This window comes from Silene latifolia, unplaced genomic scaffold (genome assembly GCF_048544455.1).
Source record: "Silene latifolia isolate original U9 population unplaced genomic scaffold, ASM4854445v1 scaffold_222, whole genome shotgun sequence".
In the NCBI taxonomy this organism is placed as follows: Eukaryota; Viridiplantae; Streptophyta; class Magnoliopsida; order Caryophyllales; family Caryophyllaceae; genus Silene; species Silene latifolia.
The window spans coordinates 92,566-109,719 of record NW_027413176.1 but is presented as its reverse complement, the minus strand read 5'-3'; the positions used below and the strand labels follow the sequence as shown (position 1 = coordinate 109,719).

Here is a 17,154-nt window from a genome sequence, read left to right as displayed (position 1 = left end):
ATAGCATGATTGGTACTCTCACTCCTTTGGGAAGATAGTATGCCGGCAGAGAAGTACTCTTTGTTTAATGCGGTTGACCACATCTCTTTTAATCCATACAATCTTTTGAACCACTCATTATTTTGAAGTCCATAATGTAACACCCCCATACACAAAGGAGCCTTAACTAGGCCTTCCTTAGCATATAAAGGCGTTACCATCTCGGTTGCCCGAGGATAGTAATAATCAAGTGCCGATAAAAGAACTATTAAATTACTTTACAAGCCATCTATCCAACTAATGATATAAAAGATACAACTCAAAGACTACTTGCTATAATTATTAAATCTCGTGGCGACTCATCCCTGCCCGGACTCCAGCTAGCAACCACACCAACACCTGCTAAGACAGACTGCTCACCATAGGGGATCACGGCAGACACATAAACAAACAAGGCAACCACACAAGGTCAGTACTGAGATAAGACACAACCAAGTTAACCACAACTAACAAAACAACACAATCCAATCAATCACAATCAGGTACTCCACTCCATCTCCGTCACCGACTGTCCACTAGACCAGCCCTGTCAGTGGGGGACCGCAGCCGTTCCCACCTAAGCCCCGCTCATCATACCGAGCGATAACCCTGTCCCATTAATGTGCACATTCCCTTCCGTGGCGGGTTCCACGAAGGGCGAAACTAGGGCGTGAAGCCACTCCCGCAAGTGACTCCACTCAGCCGAGAACGCATCTCGAGAACCACGACAAAAGCAAATACAATCACAATCACATCATCGTCTACATACTGTCACACAACCGCAATCACAGCACAACAACAACGATACAACGATCGACACACTAGACTATCTACAGAAACTGAGTAGGCGAACCTACCTTTACGCAACCGCAATCAATCCACGCCCGACACATGCCATAACCAGCAACCAAGCAAAGCCTATAAGGGCAAAGCAACTATCTATTACTATTAAGCAAACCCTAATCACAGCAATGGAAAAAGTGATGATGATTATGACATACCTATAAGGAGAAACCCGGCAAAAGACCGCTACCTGACTCAAGCTACGCTCTCCTAAGGCATGAGGACCTTCAAAGGGCTTCCATGGATGTTTTGTGGTGAAGGGAAGGGAAAGAGGCGACTAAAGGATGGAAGGAATGAGGCGGAAATGATTTGCGGATTTAACAAAGCGCGATATAAAACCCTCGCTGCAAACTCGATACTCGATCGAGTACCCAACCTACTCGATCGAGTAACCTCCTACTCGATCGAGTAACTAAGCTACTCGATCGAGTAGCCTCTACTCTATCGAGTACCACTCCCAACTCGTAACCCAAGATAACTTTGGTACGTCTTTCTAGGACTATTCTCGCTCCCAAGGTCGGTCAACACTGGTCAAAGGATCTCCAAAAAGGCGGGTATTACAGTCTTCCCCTCTTAAAAGAACTTCGTCCCCGAAGTTCAACTCACCTATCCCAACATATAAGACACGGAAAAACACGACCCAACATATTCTTCCCACTCAAGTCATGACTCCCCAGAAATACCATCCCCCCATGTCATCATCATCACTGTCTACGCTCTACTCGTAACGACTCTTACTACTATCATACGCACATTATCACCGTCAACCGTTACTCTATATATATGAAACATCACTTTCACAATGCAAAGCACAATCCACGATCACCCAACCTATGGTAACAACTATCAGACTATCAATCCGGAACGTGTCTCATATCAACTTTCATGTTGTACAACTAATGCCACCATGTTACTCAACAACGTGATTCAATTACGATTCATTGCACCATAACTATTTCTTCATGACCGCCCATTGAAACATACAACACATTCACTTTATAGAACTAAAGACAAACACATATACTTCGGAAATTTTGTAATTAAAGCAAAACATAATACCAATAAAACATTATAAACAAGCAAAATATAATTCAAAGCAGCCTTTTCCTTTCGCGACGTTACTCTTCCTCTCTAAAAAGGAACTTCGTCCCCGAAATTCACCGTCAAAATCACAAGACACATTACCGATTACTTGTAGCATTACATTAGTTAAAAGCTATATTATTTGTTATGGACGTTACTTACTAACTACGTGCTTGATATCCTAGAAATCATACACAAATCACCGGAATAACTAGCCGCCGTTGATAAAGCATGTTAACATTGTATGTCCAAATGTAAGAAAGGATAGATGGAAATATGGCATACGGAATATTAAAAACAACAAGAAATCATCACCACTTCACTACTTGTTACAAATAGGTACATAGGAAACTCAAACACGACTTCCAACATATAAAATTAACGGTTCCCAGATGTTATTAAGCACTAACAACCACGTTAAATATCAAACTTGTAATTATAAAACAATTGCACACTTTTAATTGTTGAAAACCTCCTGTAACAGTGCTACTCGATCGAGTGTGTGTGGGTACTCGATCGAGTGCCATGCTACTCGATCGAGTGTCTTGGCTACTCGATCGAGTAGCCTGAGTTCAGAATGCTTTCTCTCTTCCTTTCCTGCAGCTACTCGATAGAGTATGGGGTACGCTGTCGAGTACCTACAGGTCAAGTTTCTTACACAACCTGTCATAAACCAACATATATATACATGATCGTCACATAAATTGAGTCGGGATGATGCCCCGACTCCCAATCATCCTGCAATAAGGTCGAAATAGCAAATCCGGCCTTATGGCCAACAATACAAGTTCATAAACCGTGTCTCAATAAAAGAAAAAAAAACAACTACTAACATCTAACAATACTACCAACATCAACTACCATAAACAAAGACAAGAATAAGGAGTATCACTCCTCCTGCTGCTGCTGCTGCTGATCAACCATCACCTCATCATCACCCCCACCCAGGGACGAAGCTAGAACAAAATAATGACCTGGGCCGATTTAAATTGTCAATGTTTATCCTCATTTTTTTATAGGTCGTGATACCATTATTTAGCACGGTCCATAAACGTTTCTCTTTATTGTTTATTTTTTGTATTCTTGGTGAATGCTATTTTAATAAATAAAAATAAAAATTGGAACATAGCTAGTATGATTTTTAGAGTATTGTATTAAACATACAACTAAATTATTATAATTATACATTTTCTTCTCCCATATTTTATAAAACATTGTAACAATAGCTTTATTATACGATTAAAGCAAATAAGTCTTGTATATGATAATTATATTTAGAGTAATGTTTAACTAAGGTGAGACCTCTAAAGTTATGAAATTATTTACTCCGTACTAAACAAGGACTACTCATAATGATAAACGGTTCCCTATTCTATTAAAATAATCGTTGAGGAAAATGAAATTTTAAAAAAAATTATACTCCGTACTTTAATAGTGAAGGGACAGAGTATAAATGTATAGTAGTACGGAGTATATGTCAGGGAATAAAGAATTTTTCAAAAAAAAAGCCAAGTATAATACACGTTAGCACTTAACCTCTATGGAGTGTAAATTGTAAAAAAAAAAAAAGCCTACGATGAGCGCTCTCCAGCGATCGAACACGTCAACACCAAGGCATCCCCACTCCCAACAGACACTTAGCCGCTATGATAGTTAGAGAAATTTGATTAGTTTACTACTTGTATAGTCTATATATTTCTAGAAGGATCACCCGGGCCATGGCCCATTTGGCCAAAGCCTAGCTTCGTCTTTGCCCCCACCACCTCTAGGCATACCTGCACCCGATGAACCAACACCCGCATCCACTCCTGCTCCTGCTCCCGGGCTCACATACCATGGGGTCAATCCACCGTAGGCAAAGGACTGAGGTATCCCCCACGTCGACTGTTCCACCCCGTAGGAATGGAAAACCCCTGAGTAGTCCCCAACTCCACTCCACCAAACTGGATGAGGTCCCTCGGTCCCTATCCCCTGAGTGTACGCCATCTCGTGCATGTTCCTGAGTGTCAAGGTAGATGACACTCGCTCTGCTAAGTAGCTGGATCGCGTCTCCGGGGTGTCGAGGTAAGGGTAGCACGGGAAAGGATGCAGCTGCTGTTGTGGCGCTACCGGCTGTGGCCTAGTCTCCGAGGCCCTCTCCCTCACTCGACGGGGTCCTCTCCCCAATCTAGGCCTCTCCACCACCGCAACTCCCTTATTCTCGCCCTTCATCGGCTCCGGCATCACCTCGAGAATGGTGTCGTCGATGAGATAGGTCTGCAGCTGGCGGGGTCTATCCTCATCCTCCTCCTCCTCCTCCTCCTCCTCATCGTCTACATCCACAGCCACTACCGCCGGCTCTAAGGGCTCCGTCGGTGGGAGGTGCTGAGGAGCTGGAATTTTCATCCAACTCATGCCCCACACCCTCCACGCTAGGCTACCGTCAGCCAAGGTCCTCAACCACTTCAGGTCGAGATAGTAGGCACGGTCCATGGTGGGCACTGGGGTAGCTAGGGGCACGTACTCCGAAGAAGCCTCAAAAGAGGTTAGCTTCTCAGCTAACCGAGTGGCGATGGCGCCACAACTCGTGTGCGGAAGAGGCGAAGCCATCAAGGCAAGGGCAAGACAAACGATAGAAGGAGCATTAAAGACCACTTTCCCGGCCCGCTCCGGGTTGAGGTAAGACATCGAAGCAAGACCTCATGATTATTCAAGCCATCGATATCCTTTCTGTCATAAAGGAGGTTCGAAAGAGAACGGAGAAAGACCCTCAAGGTAACATGTTGAACGTCATTAATCATCATGTTGCTCGAGGTGGGAGCTTGCTTTCCAGTCAGACAAGGCATCAGACAGCAGACACCGCACTCGGCTGGAATATCGGTGATAGAGTCCTTGGGAGGCTTGGCCAACCCGAGGTGAGAGGCAAACAAATCCATAGTCAACAGAAAAATGGTGTTCATCAACCTAAACTCGACGGTCTGGCCCGCTGGGTCATAGCTAAAGGAGCTCATAAACTCCAAAGTGAGGAAAGGATAAGTATGTTTCCTCAGCCTATACAAACCCGTAAAACCCAAGGTCTCGAATATGTGACGGACATCCGTCTCTATTCCCAAATCCTCCAACAAAGTAGTGTTTATACACCTCGTAGGTCTCATTTTGCATTTTTGTAAAGCTACAAAACGCTCTCTCTGCTTGAAATCGACAAAAACAACATTGGGGTACTCCGAAACTGCGGGTACCATAGGTCCACTACCCTCCCCAGGTTCGGGCTGTGAAGCCCTTCCCCGTTTACTCTAACGGTTCCCTGTGGTCGGTCTCGGCATCTGTTTCGGCACATGATGTAAACAACTTTGTATAAAACATGTAAACATATACTTCATGCAATTTGGGTTCTATATACTCAGCAAGGTTCACTAACTCATCAACCAGTTTGATATTTGAAGTGCATGTCTCATGCCATTAAACTTGAATGTTCAACTAGATACACACATTTCACCAATAGTTTCCTCGAATTATATAAACTCAGTTTACAACTACTCACAAACCACGACTATGAAAAATTTGTCATGGTGAATACACATGTTCAACGAATTCCAATATCCTAGCATGATTCTAAGGCTACTCTACAACATTCCCAACAACATGTGAGGCAAGTATACAAATTCGCGGAGAAGTAATTTAGGACATATGACCATCATCTTCAATATTAGAAAAAGAAATTAACTCAGGTAAGCTTGTCAGACGGTCTCTACAGCTGTGCCTATTTCGACATGTTCTTCATCATTTATCATCATTACTATCATATTGAAGTTCAACCTTTACTTAAGCATTCATATACAATGCCAAATCCCACATATAAATCACGAATTTCCACTTAAGGCACTTTTAAGACGGAATTTTAAGGCAACTTTTTAAGTTGAAAATCATCAAAATTCATTCTCCAACATGATACAAACAATGTATAATACTTAATTCCATCATCTAATCAATGTAAATCAATCAATTTCAATTTTGTAAACCCTAGAATTTTCGGCCCCCTAATTGCAAATTTCTAGTCTAATTTACAGCATTTAATCACCAACAAACACGAAAAGTAAGCATGTGAATCATATTTCAACCATTAAAAGCAACAATATAACCATACAAATCGAAAATTTCAGATTACATAACCATCCTCAACAAGTTTAAAGCATAAAAACATGGAAATAGAGAAGAAATCATACCTTGATTAAGTGATAAAGTAAAGGAACGAAAATAAACAAGGAAATTAACCCCAAGAATCACTACTAACCCAAGAGTATGAGAGATTTTGAGAGGAATGAAGGTTTAGGTGTGTCGAAATATAGATGAAGAATGAGGAGATTGGGAAAGAATTGGGGCTTTAAGAAACCCGTATGTCTCACTGCACAGTAACCTACTCGATCGAGTGCCTAGGGTACTCGATCGAGTAGGAGCCATTTCATCGAGTGTCTGCAGAAATTTCCACATCCCGACGTCATAGCTTCCTAACTTGATCAAGTGAGGTCTACTCGGTCTAGTAAGCACCGGCACTCGGTCAAGTGTAGTTAAGTACTTGGTCAGAAGAACTAAGTAACTTTGAAGATACCGCAAAACAACATCAAGCGTGTCGATTCCAAACTAAGTTCGGGATTCGGCACTAATTATCACATTCAATCACGTTTTACAATCATTACCCACGCATAACATATCGCCTTACTAGTAAGGTGTATGTCACACTACGCTACACAATTACCCAACTCGGTTTACCCGCGGTCGAGTCATTCGTAAATATAATTATGCCATCATGTTGTACCGAACTTACTTTATACATTACTACCCATTTGCGTTCATTCAACTTGAAACATGTAAATAACATTAATTCATTCTTTCACATGACATATAATTGCATATTCCTCATAACAAATTAATCTATCACTTCCCACATTCAATCATAAGTAAATCATCTTACACAAATCAATTATTACGCAGCGGAAAAATTCCAACCAATAAACGAGGTATTAACGCATTACTATATGCCATGCTTCAAATTACAACTCAACTATTCTATTACTATCATCATAGCAATTACGATATAACTCATAAGCTCGTATATGACTACCGTAAACTTATAACATATACCAACACTTGCACTTTTCATGTCCCGACATTCACTTTCACATTCTCACGCATCTCTACTACGTAACTTTTATCACGTATCTTATAACTATTGTGTAAGCTTACTAATCACGCCAAGAACTTTACGAATGCCACCAAAGATTACTTGACACGGCCTAAATGCCACTATCACACTTATTGACTCTAGCAACGACTTAACCAGAGGCAACTCCGACTCAGTTAACATACATATCACACATACACACACGGACTCCACATTCCCATACCATGTGACTGGCTTAAGTGTCACGGGGCCAAGATTTTGAAATGAGGGCGCCTACTCACCCAAAATCTAGCATCAGCGGGGCTCACATTACACATACACCAGGTTCATTTTATTAGACTCACTACGTTCATTATTTTCATTTGTTACAGGTTCCAAAATCGTCGCTCTGATACCACTTTGTAACACCCCCATATACAGAGGAGCCTTAACTAGGCCTTCCTTAGCATATAAAGGCGTTATCATCTCGGTTGCCCGAGGATAGTAATAATCAAGTGCCGATAAAAGAACTATTAAATTACTTTACAAGCCATCTATCCAACTAATGATATAAAAGATACAACTCAAAGACTACTTGCTATAATTATTAAATCTCGTGGCGACTCATCCCTGCCCGGACTCCAGCTAGCAACCACACCAACACCTGCTAAGACAGACTGCTCACCATAGGGGATCACGACAGACACATAAACAAACAAGGCAACCACACAAGGTCAGTACTGAGATAAGGCACAACCAAGTTAACCACAACTAACAAAACAACACAATCCAATCAATCACAATCAGGTACTCCACTCCATCTCCGTCACCGACTGTCCACTGGACCAGCCCTGCCAGTGGGGGACCGCAGCCGTTCCCACCTAAGCCCCGCTCATCATACTGAGCGATAACCCTGTCCCATTAATGTGCACATCCCCTTCCGTGGCGGGTTCCACGAAGGGCAAAACTAGGGCGTGAAGCCACTCCCGCAAGTGACTCTACTCAGCCGAGAACGCATCTCGAGAACCACAGACAAACAGTCACAATCACAATCACATCATCGTCTACATACTGTCACACAACCGCAATCACAGCACAACAACAACGATACAACGATCGACACACTAGACTATCTACAGAAACTGAGTAGGCGAACCTACCTTTACGCAACCGCAATCAATCCACGCCGACACATGCCATAACCAGCAACCAAGCAAAGCCTATAAGGGCAAAGCAACTATCTATTACTATTAAGCAAACCCTAATCACAGCAATGGAAAAAGTGATGATGATTATGACATACCTATAAGGAGAAACCCGGCAAAAGACCGCTACCTGACTCAAGCTACGCTCTCCTAAGGCATGAGGACCTTCAAAGGGCTTCCATGGAGGTTTTGTGGTGAAGGGAAGGGAAAGAGGCGACTAAAGGATGGAAGGAATGAGGCGGAAATGATTTGCGGATTTAACAAAGCGCGATATAAAACCCTCGCTGCAAACTCGATACTCGATCGAGTACCCAATCTACTCGATCGAGTAACCCCCTACTCGATCGAGTAACTAAGCTACTTGATCGAGTAGCCTCTACTCTATCGAGTACCACTCCCAACTCGTAACCCAAGATAACTTTGGTATGTCTTTCTAGGACTATTCTCGCTCCCAAGGTCGGTCAACACGGGTCAAAGGATCTCCAAAAGGGCGGGTATTACACATAATCTGATATCATCTTCCTCCACGTTGTTTCAAATTCAACCTCGCTATAGCAGCCATTCAAGCATTTGTTGAATGCATTCTGAAATACTCGATCATGTTTTAACAATTCAAAGTGGGAGATCGCATTCTGCTGTATGTGTCACTGGCATAATCTATGTCTTGATGTTTTGTAAACCTGCAAGCAGCCACAAATGTCATGGTAACAGACGTGAATTAATAGCAATGTATGTAAACAATGACCGGGAAAGCAAACCCAAACATAACATTAGACCAATGATTGTTTATACCAACGAATGCACCACATATGAGGTTGTACCTATTTGTTCGGTACGTGGTGTCAAAAATCAAAACATGAAGATATAACAAGTAATCCTCTTTCATCATAGAATCCCGCCAAAACACGTTACATAACCTCCCATCTTTTCCAAACTGAACTCGGAAGAAAAAACCAGGATCCTCTGCTTGTCTACTCGCCAACAACGTCATTAGTGTTGACGCATCACCACCCTCAATAGCTTTCATCTTCAGTCTATGCACAAAGTTAATATGGTCTCTTTTTGAGTGGCCCACTAGATCATCACCCCCCACCGTTTTGGCTGCAATCCTATATTGCACGGTTGCGGGGACCATGGCTTCGGTCATCACCTCTATAAAGTCACCCTCTCGCTTAGTTATTTTTCTCTCGGAACGATGGTGGTGCGACACTTTGTGGGGGAGTTAGTGGGTGATTGTGTTCAATGACATGGCTCAACACTTCCCATACTCCCTTCTCCTTATTCATTTGGACTCTTACATTAGCTTTGCACTTGCATCGTGTCACCACATTTTTCCTCCCCTGCCCGTTTATGCCAGCACTTGCCTCTCCCTTCTTCCCGTTTCCATGGCTACCTTCACACGAGCAAACAAAGTATCTCTCACGTTCAGGAGCTCCAGGAGTATCAGCCCTACGAAGACCGCTTTTCCTAATGCTAAATCCAATAGCTTGAGAGTGCTTTTTGTATAACTCGTACAAAACCTCCCGCTTATCAGCCACAGTCCCTATTAAAGATCCTAAGACTATCACTCATTTGCAAAAAAAAAGTGGTAACATAATTATTAAAAGTGTATACAGTCAGTATTGAGCTATATCACGTAACATATTAACCATAATTGGTGACATATATCTCAGAGAACGAATTAAATGCAGAAGAGAATTAATTTCCAATCATGAGATCATCATAGTACAATGACTAATTTCATTTAATGCAATGATTGGATGAAATGGTAACATAATTATACAAGATCCATAAAAAACAGCATTGTTTAAAATATTCACCAAACATGTGAACTAGAAATGGTGACATATGTTTCAAAAAAATAAAATCATAAAATAATATCGTCATTACATTAAATATTACTATCGAAACATCATACAATGATATCATCATCACATTAAATGCAATGATTAGCTTCAGAAAAAAAAATGTGAATCAAATAAAAATATCAAAAGATTAGTTGCACACAAGATAAACATAAGTGACAACATTGTTTTTGAATTTCTCGAAAAACCAACTTCATTGTCTGACTAACTGTACACAAAAAAATCATAAGTGGCGACAAGTTTGGAAAAAGTCTAATAAGTTGTTTTAGAACTACTAATAAACCATATAAAAACTACATGGATATTAACCATATGAAACACACGAAATTTAAGTTCATTCAAACTACTTTCATCATCTTCATAAACCATATAAAAACTACATGCATATTAACCATCTGAAAACCAATTGAAAATTACATGCACATTAACCATATGAAGACAGACTAACTCACCATCATTGCTAACCACAATAGAGTCCCCTAGTACGACATCGTCATTGCCAACCACAATAGAGTCCCCTAGAACGACATCATCACTGCTGACCACACTAACGTCCCCTATAACGACATCGATAACTTCATCCTCAACGGTGACAATAGTCATGCCTAGATTATTGGCTTCCATGTGTGGCTTTTTTTTACTCCATAACTAAATGTTATGGAGTACGAAACAAGAAGTAGAACGTTGATACGAAGACCGTCTGTTTGATGATAAATTAAATAAAATGAGTGATTGAGAATTATAATTGTTGTTGAAAATTGATTTTTTAATCTATGTGATGAAATGTGATGAAAATGGAGAATGGTTGAAGAGGAAGCCGTGCAGTATGAGATGGTGAAGGTTTAGGTTAGAATAGAAAGAGAAAAGGAAGAATGGTACTATTGTTATTATTATATTAAACAACTCAAATCAGCAAATCTTACACAATCACTTTTTAGACGGCTCATTAATAACTTGTCCCACAATTTGCATTTTCGGACGGGTTGTTTAATGGAATATGGGTGGGTTTGACCCGTCTTATTATTTCAGACGGATCGGCCGGTCTGAAATAAGAATTAGTGATTAATTAGAACATTAAACGTAGCAATTATAATGGAATCAATCATCCGACTTCGAATATTGCCAGCTGCTCTCCCTTAATAGTCTCAATTCTTCCCCCATAATCTTGGAATTCTCCTCCACTCTCTCCATCATCTTTCTATTTTCCTCGATAAGCTCCTTCACCTTCCTTTGAACCTCTTCAACCACTTTCTTGGATTCCTTAACGGTTTTCTCAAAGTTTGAACCTCTTCAACCACTTTCTTGGATTCCTTAACGGTTTTCTCAAAGCCAGCTTTCAGCAACTCGTCTCTCAATTTCACCAATTCCTCTGTAATCTCTTTAATTACAGGTTCATTATTCTTAATTGCATTCTTGATTCCATTGTATATTCCTTCAGCAAGAGAAACCGCAACTTTGTCCTGTATAGTCATTTTTTAATGCTGAGAAATTAATTGTTGCTTAGAAAGAAATGAATGGGAATGGCGGTAATGAATTATATATTACTGTAACAAACCCAGTTTGTTCTCAATCTGTCGATGTGGGATGATAATTCCCAACTTAAACCCGTGGGTATGCTTTTATAAGATGATACTACTCTGTATTTTTTATTGTAGGATGATGTTACTCCACAGTTATACATTATGAAAGTAGAGTAGTCACAGAATCAGAAGAGTTATACAACGGAATAAAAGTAGAATTATACATCTAGTACCAAGAGTTATACTCCCTCCGTTCCGGTGATATGTTTACACTTTCCTAATCGAGGGGTACAAGTCAATAGTTTACGCTTCTATTTTAGGAAAGTTATTTGTGCTATGTATATTAGGTGTGAGTATGAAATGTCGGATTTACCCTTCTCCTTCATCTCTTTCATCCCTCCTCTCAAAGGACCAAACCATCCCGCCGTTCACTTTATCCGAACACCCGACACACCACCAAGCCCACACCACCTACAACCACCACCACATTAACCCTACACACCACCAAGCCTATTTGGCGCTACTAATTAAACTCGCCAAAAACAAAATGATCATCAAATCACCATCAACATCATCATAAATCTCCAACAACAATCCACCATATCACATCTCCGGTGATCTTATCGCCGGAAAAAATGGTGTGTAGGTATGTTGAGGTGATCTATTCTTGTTATTTTGCTCGCCGGATTCCCGTCTAAAAGAGGCGATTTGTTCTTGTTATTTTGCTCACCGGATTCTCGGTGTGTAGGTGTGTTGACTCGTTGTGTTGATGTATAAGTTATGCAGTCAGGTGTCTTGTTTTCCGGTGGTTTTTGAACCATTGATTATTAAGCTTTTCTATTATTGTTTTCTGCTGGTGACCATTCAAAAGGTGGGGATAGGGGTACTTGTGTATTTTTGCCCTTGTCTTGATATTAGTGTAAAAAGCATGTGTAAACATTTCATCGGAACAGAGGGAGTACATACTAAATACTAAAGTTATTCAAAATGTAGTAAGAGTTATACAACGACTGCCTGTAGATAAATAAAAGTCAAAACTTTTAACCTGGGTATCAAGTCCATTGTCAATACTTTCTACAAACAATTGGGATTAAAATTATGCATATATTTAGTTGAAGTTATACATCATTCTATAAGAGTTATACAAAAAAGACGAGATTTTTTACCTTTGATTCAGATTTCTTGGAAGTTTTCTTGGCAAAACCATTGTTAATTATCAAATGAACTCGTATTTGATCTGCAAAACCATAATTAACAATTGAACAAATCAACAGCAGCAAACCCATAATTGAAAATTGAAAAATCAAATGAACTCGTTTTATGATAGTTTAATAAAAGACAATAATTAACAAAAAACAAAGTACAAATCACTAAATAAGGAATGGAAAAAATACCTTATAAAAAAATGGAGACAAGCGAGTTTGCAGCCGAGTTGGAATTAATTGGTAGAGATGAAAATGACGAATGGAGTCATCACGAATGTGAAGAAAGAAAAAGGAAGATGAAATGACAGGAAATAGAGGCAAAAAAACCGCAAGTTGTTTTAAATACTATTGGAAATGATGACAGACTGATGGACATAACAGTAGCATGCATTGGTTAGTGCGTAAGAGGAGAGAGGTAAATATGAAATATAAGTTGAGTGGGGTTTACTGCGCTTTTGTGTGCAATCTTGGCCATTGGTTTGCTTGATCCAACAGCCCACATTAAGACTCATGAACTTAATATGATATAAGGGACTTAGTTGATCTCTTCTATATATATATAAGGGTTTACCTTGGCAGGCCTTTGGGAAGGGACTTCAAAGCTGAAAATGGTTTTTAGCCCAGGAGCAACTTCATCACACGTGAAAGTGGCCGACAACTGTAGGACACAAATGGAAAGTTGTTTTGTTTTAGGTAAAATTTGTAATATGATCGTATAATTTCTTACCGTAGACGAAGACACGACGTACAATTTTGTAGTTTCAATATATCTTTCTAATTATGCTTATTTTCAGTATTTATATCGAGATTACAAGGTAATGGTAGTATTTATATCATAGTATATGTATAGATTCCGTATAACATATCTGAAATTCTATCAGTGATTAAAATTATTTACATAACATACATATATAGCAACTTAACATAGTATATCTATAGACTCCGTATAACATATCTGAATATCTGAAATCCTATCTGAATTAATGAAAACGTTCAAGCAATTAAAATTATTTACATAACATACATATATAGAAACTTATCATAGTATACGTATAGACTCCATATAACATATCTGAAATCCTATCTGAATTAATGAAAACGTTCAAGCCATTAAAATTATTTACATAACATACATATATTGAAGAGTGCGTTTTTACAATAAATTATTGCATGTAACAACCATAAGTCCATAACGTATACATTCTCATATTCTTAGCTGTGAACGTCAAACATAGCATACAAATGGTTTAGTGGAATCAGGTGTATTAGTTAGTAGGTGATGAGTTTACACAAATTGGTTTCTATCGTGGTATAATCCATGGTTGAAAATTGATTTGCATCACAAACTTATTTGTAATTCAGTTGGAGTATGACCGTAGGAGCGTATGACACAACAAAATGTTAGTTACTATAGCCATATAGGATAGTATTATTGGTAATTTATGTCATTACCCATCGACCTTCCAGTTTGACCTTTTAACTATGCAAAGTTTCACCTTTTTAATTCTTACTATTACGCCTTTGTATTGAGATTATAGTATCGTAGCATTCTAACTATACAAATCTTGGCACCTATCAAAATTTAATATTATTAAAAGATAAAGTAGAGAGCAAAACATACCCAAAACATAAATGTAAACTATTGACTAAAACACTCAAAAACGGAAAAGTGTAAATTATTGTCCGAGAAGAAGTGAAAACGTCTTTGTTGTGCAGTTTTTGTGACTATTACTCATACTGTTTGTGCATGTTTATATGGTATTCCGTATGCTATTACATGTTAACCATCAATATAAGCATGATGGCCAATCTAATAAAAGCAGTAATAGCATTATATAGCCGCGTCTCCCCACCCTAACTCATGATCATTATGTATGTATGTACTAATAGAGGTCACCCCTTTCAATTTGTAAGATCATAGTATATTATATATAAATATATAACGTGTACGTAGTTATATACTACCAATTAGCTTTGTTGGGCTAATTTTGGTTTACAACTTTTGTCCACTAACTTATCATCTATTAATAAGAATTACAAATGGTACGCTCTTCTTCTTCATCTTCGTGTCAAAAGTAAAGAAAAACAAATGATCGAAATGAAAGGAGTACCGCAACAACATATAATGCATACAATTACTGAATTTCAAGCCATTAAAATTGCGGTGTTTTAGAGTTGGTACTCAAGACTTTTAGAGCATTAAATAGGAACTCTTAATATTTTAAGAGGTTTCAGAAAATGGATCAATTATAGAGTACTCCCATTTTTTGGTGTCTCAATCAATTGTAGCAATTTGATTATTCACAATCAATTTGGTCCACTTGTAATTTAGTAATTGGCCCCTACTCTCCTACTCTTTCCTTTAAGAGTTTGTGTCAAAACCAAAAGACAACACCAAACGACAACAATTGACCGGGACGAGGGAGTATTTATTAGGCGAAAAACGGAACACTACCACCTATAAGAAACGATTTAAGACAATGCCCAGGCTTGAAATACAAACCACCAAAAGAAATGTCGGGTATGCAAACCAGAAGAAATGTTGGGTACCTACATTAGAGCTTGTGTCAACTTCAACATACGCTGAGACATTATTTTGAGTGTCCTGTGGGTTAAGATTGCCAAAGAACAAAGCGCCTTTCATTGTGTCAGATGAAATTGAAGCAATCGCCTGCAGCAAATATGACAATACTCCCAGTTAAAACGATTCATTTTTATTGGACACTCCCATTTAAACACATTCTCAGAGTTAAAACGATTCATTTTTATTGGACACTCCCATTTAAACACATTCTCAGAGTTAAAACGATTCATTTTTATTGGACACCCCCATTTAAACACATTCTCAGAAGAAAAAGAAAAAAAATGTGGAAAAAAGAAACCAGAAGATAAAAAAAAAGTGAATAAAATGTGGAAAAAAGAAACCATACGACGTCAGTTGCAGAAGAACGGGTAACTGTTAACTTGTTAACAATTTGATAATCCTTATACAAAAGACCTGTTATTACATCAAATCACAATTAGTAACCAAATTAAACATGGTAAACTAAATATAAGATTACCCAATCAAATTCAAATTCAAAACTACAATAAAATTGAATAACAAGATAAATCGCAAGAGCACCTCGTGTCATCTTGCCGAAGTCGCTGTATAGACCCGGTCCTCTCGCCATGTTCTATACATAAAACAAACGACAATTAAGTGAATTATGTATTATGTATTGAAAGTATTTAAATTAGATGTAAATATTTGGAAGAATTTCAGGAAAAAAAAAAAAAAAAGACGCCAAATCTGTAAGTAAATACATTAATAAAAATATGATTACGTGTGAAAAATGATACTAAAAAAATTAAAACTGATCACCAGCTACATATGAAAAATGAAATAAAATCAAAATTGATTACCAACTACATATGAAAAACGATAAAATTAAGTGTGAAAGTGGAAGAATATGAGTACAGAGGTTAATATGTTATGGCGCATGCAATCAGAAGGAGAATTAAATATTTGGCACACCTTATTAATTGGATAGAGAAAGAAAGGGGTGAAAGAGTGAAACACGGCTAGGGTGAAACTTAGAAGAGAGAGTAATAGAATGGTCGGAATTAGGAGAGAGGGTAGAAATGGGCGGCAAGGAGAGCAAGGGTGAAAAAGTGACAGATTTAACTAGGGTTTGGATAGAAGGATTGGGTAGATGGATCGGGTGAAATTTCTCTACCCAAACCCCACTTGACCCGTCACCCGTGTTTCACTCGTTATGCTTGGGTTTTCGTCCATTAAAATTAAACAAGTGGTGTAGGCCTGAAAATTTTGTTAAAGTGCCGAGAATAAATAAAATAAATTATTTTAAGTTAATATCAAAACTAGTATAGCAACCTGTGTTACAGCACGGTAATTTTATAAAGGTTAATTCTAGAGTCTAGAGATTTATCGTATTAATATTATTTTAATAAATTGAACATGAACTTAATTTAATGTAAATGTACTTTTATATATAAAACGTAACCATAAGAAATATTTCATATATGGAGGCATAGTGATTGACGGCAATATTATTATTAATTGTGTAGAATATTATAGTAGAAATATTCCATATATGGGTTGACTAAAATATTTTGACTACAATATATTAGAAGGGAATATTTCGTATGCGGGGGGGGGGGGAGGGAGGGAATGAGCGGAAAACTTGAGCAGGAATAACACATCTGTGTTATTCTTCTAGTCTATAGGGGATTTAGCTTAAATTAATTACTAGTATTGCTGCCCGGCTTCGCCCG

The 17,154-nt window shown here is 38.6% G+C and overlaps 2 protein-coding genes across 3 annotated transcripts; both read right to left on the bottom strand.

Moving 5' to 3' along the window:
• Window positions 1-8,943: 8,943 nt before the first annotated feature.
• On the bottom strand, window positions 8,944-9,421 carry LOC141638880 (protein FAR1-RELATED SEQUENCE 5-like). Its single transcript, XM_074448065.1, has 2 exons — window positions 9,079-9,421; window positions 8,944-8,966 (listed from the first exon to the last, which is right to left on the bottom strand). Exons 1-2 carry the CDS (start codon window positions 9,419-9,421, stop codon window positions 8,944-8,946), a joined length of 366 nt encoding a protein of 121 aa, XP_074304166.1.
• A 1,500-nt stretch (window positions 9,422-10,921) lies between these two features.
• Window positions 10,922-16,630, bottom strand: LOC141638884 (mitochondrial outer membrane protein porin of 34 kDa-like). 2 transcript variants are annotated; one of them, XM_074448070.1, is made up of 7 exons: window positions 16,282-16,387; window positions 16,001-16,052; window positions 15,807-15,874; window positions 15,431-15,547; window positions 13,448-13,534; window positions 12,838-12,864; window positions 10,922-11,611 (listed from the first exon to the last, which is right to left on the bottom strand). In XM_074448070.1, exons 2-7 carry the CDS (start codon window positions 16,047-16,049, stop codon window positions 11,372-11,374), a joined length of 588 nt encoding a protein of 195 aa, XP_074304171.1. In that variant the 5' UTR covers window positions 16,050-16,052; window positions 16,282-16,387; the 3' UTR covers window positions 10,922-11,371. The 2 variants fall into 2 exon arrangements, with proteins under 2 accessions (XP_074304171.1, XP_074304170.1); XM_074448069.1 differs by lacking the exon at window positions 16,282-16,387 and adding an exon at window positions 16,394-16,630 and having other exon boundaries at window positions 10,924-11,611.
• Between the last annotated feature and the right edge of the window lie 524 nt (window positions 16,631-17,154).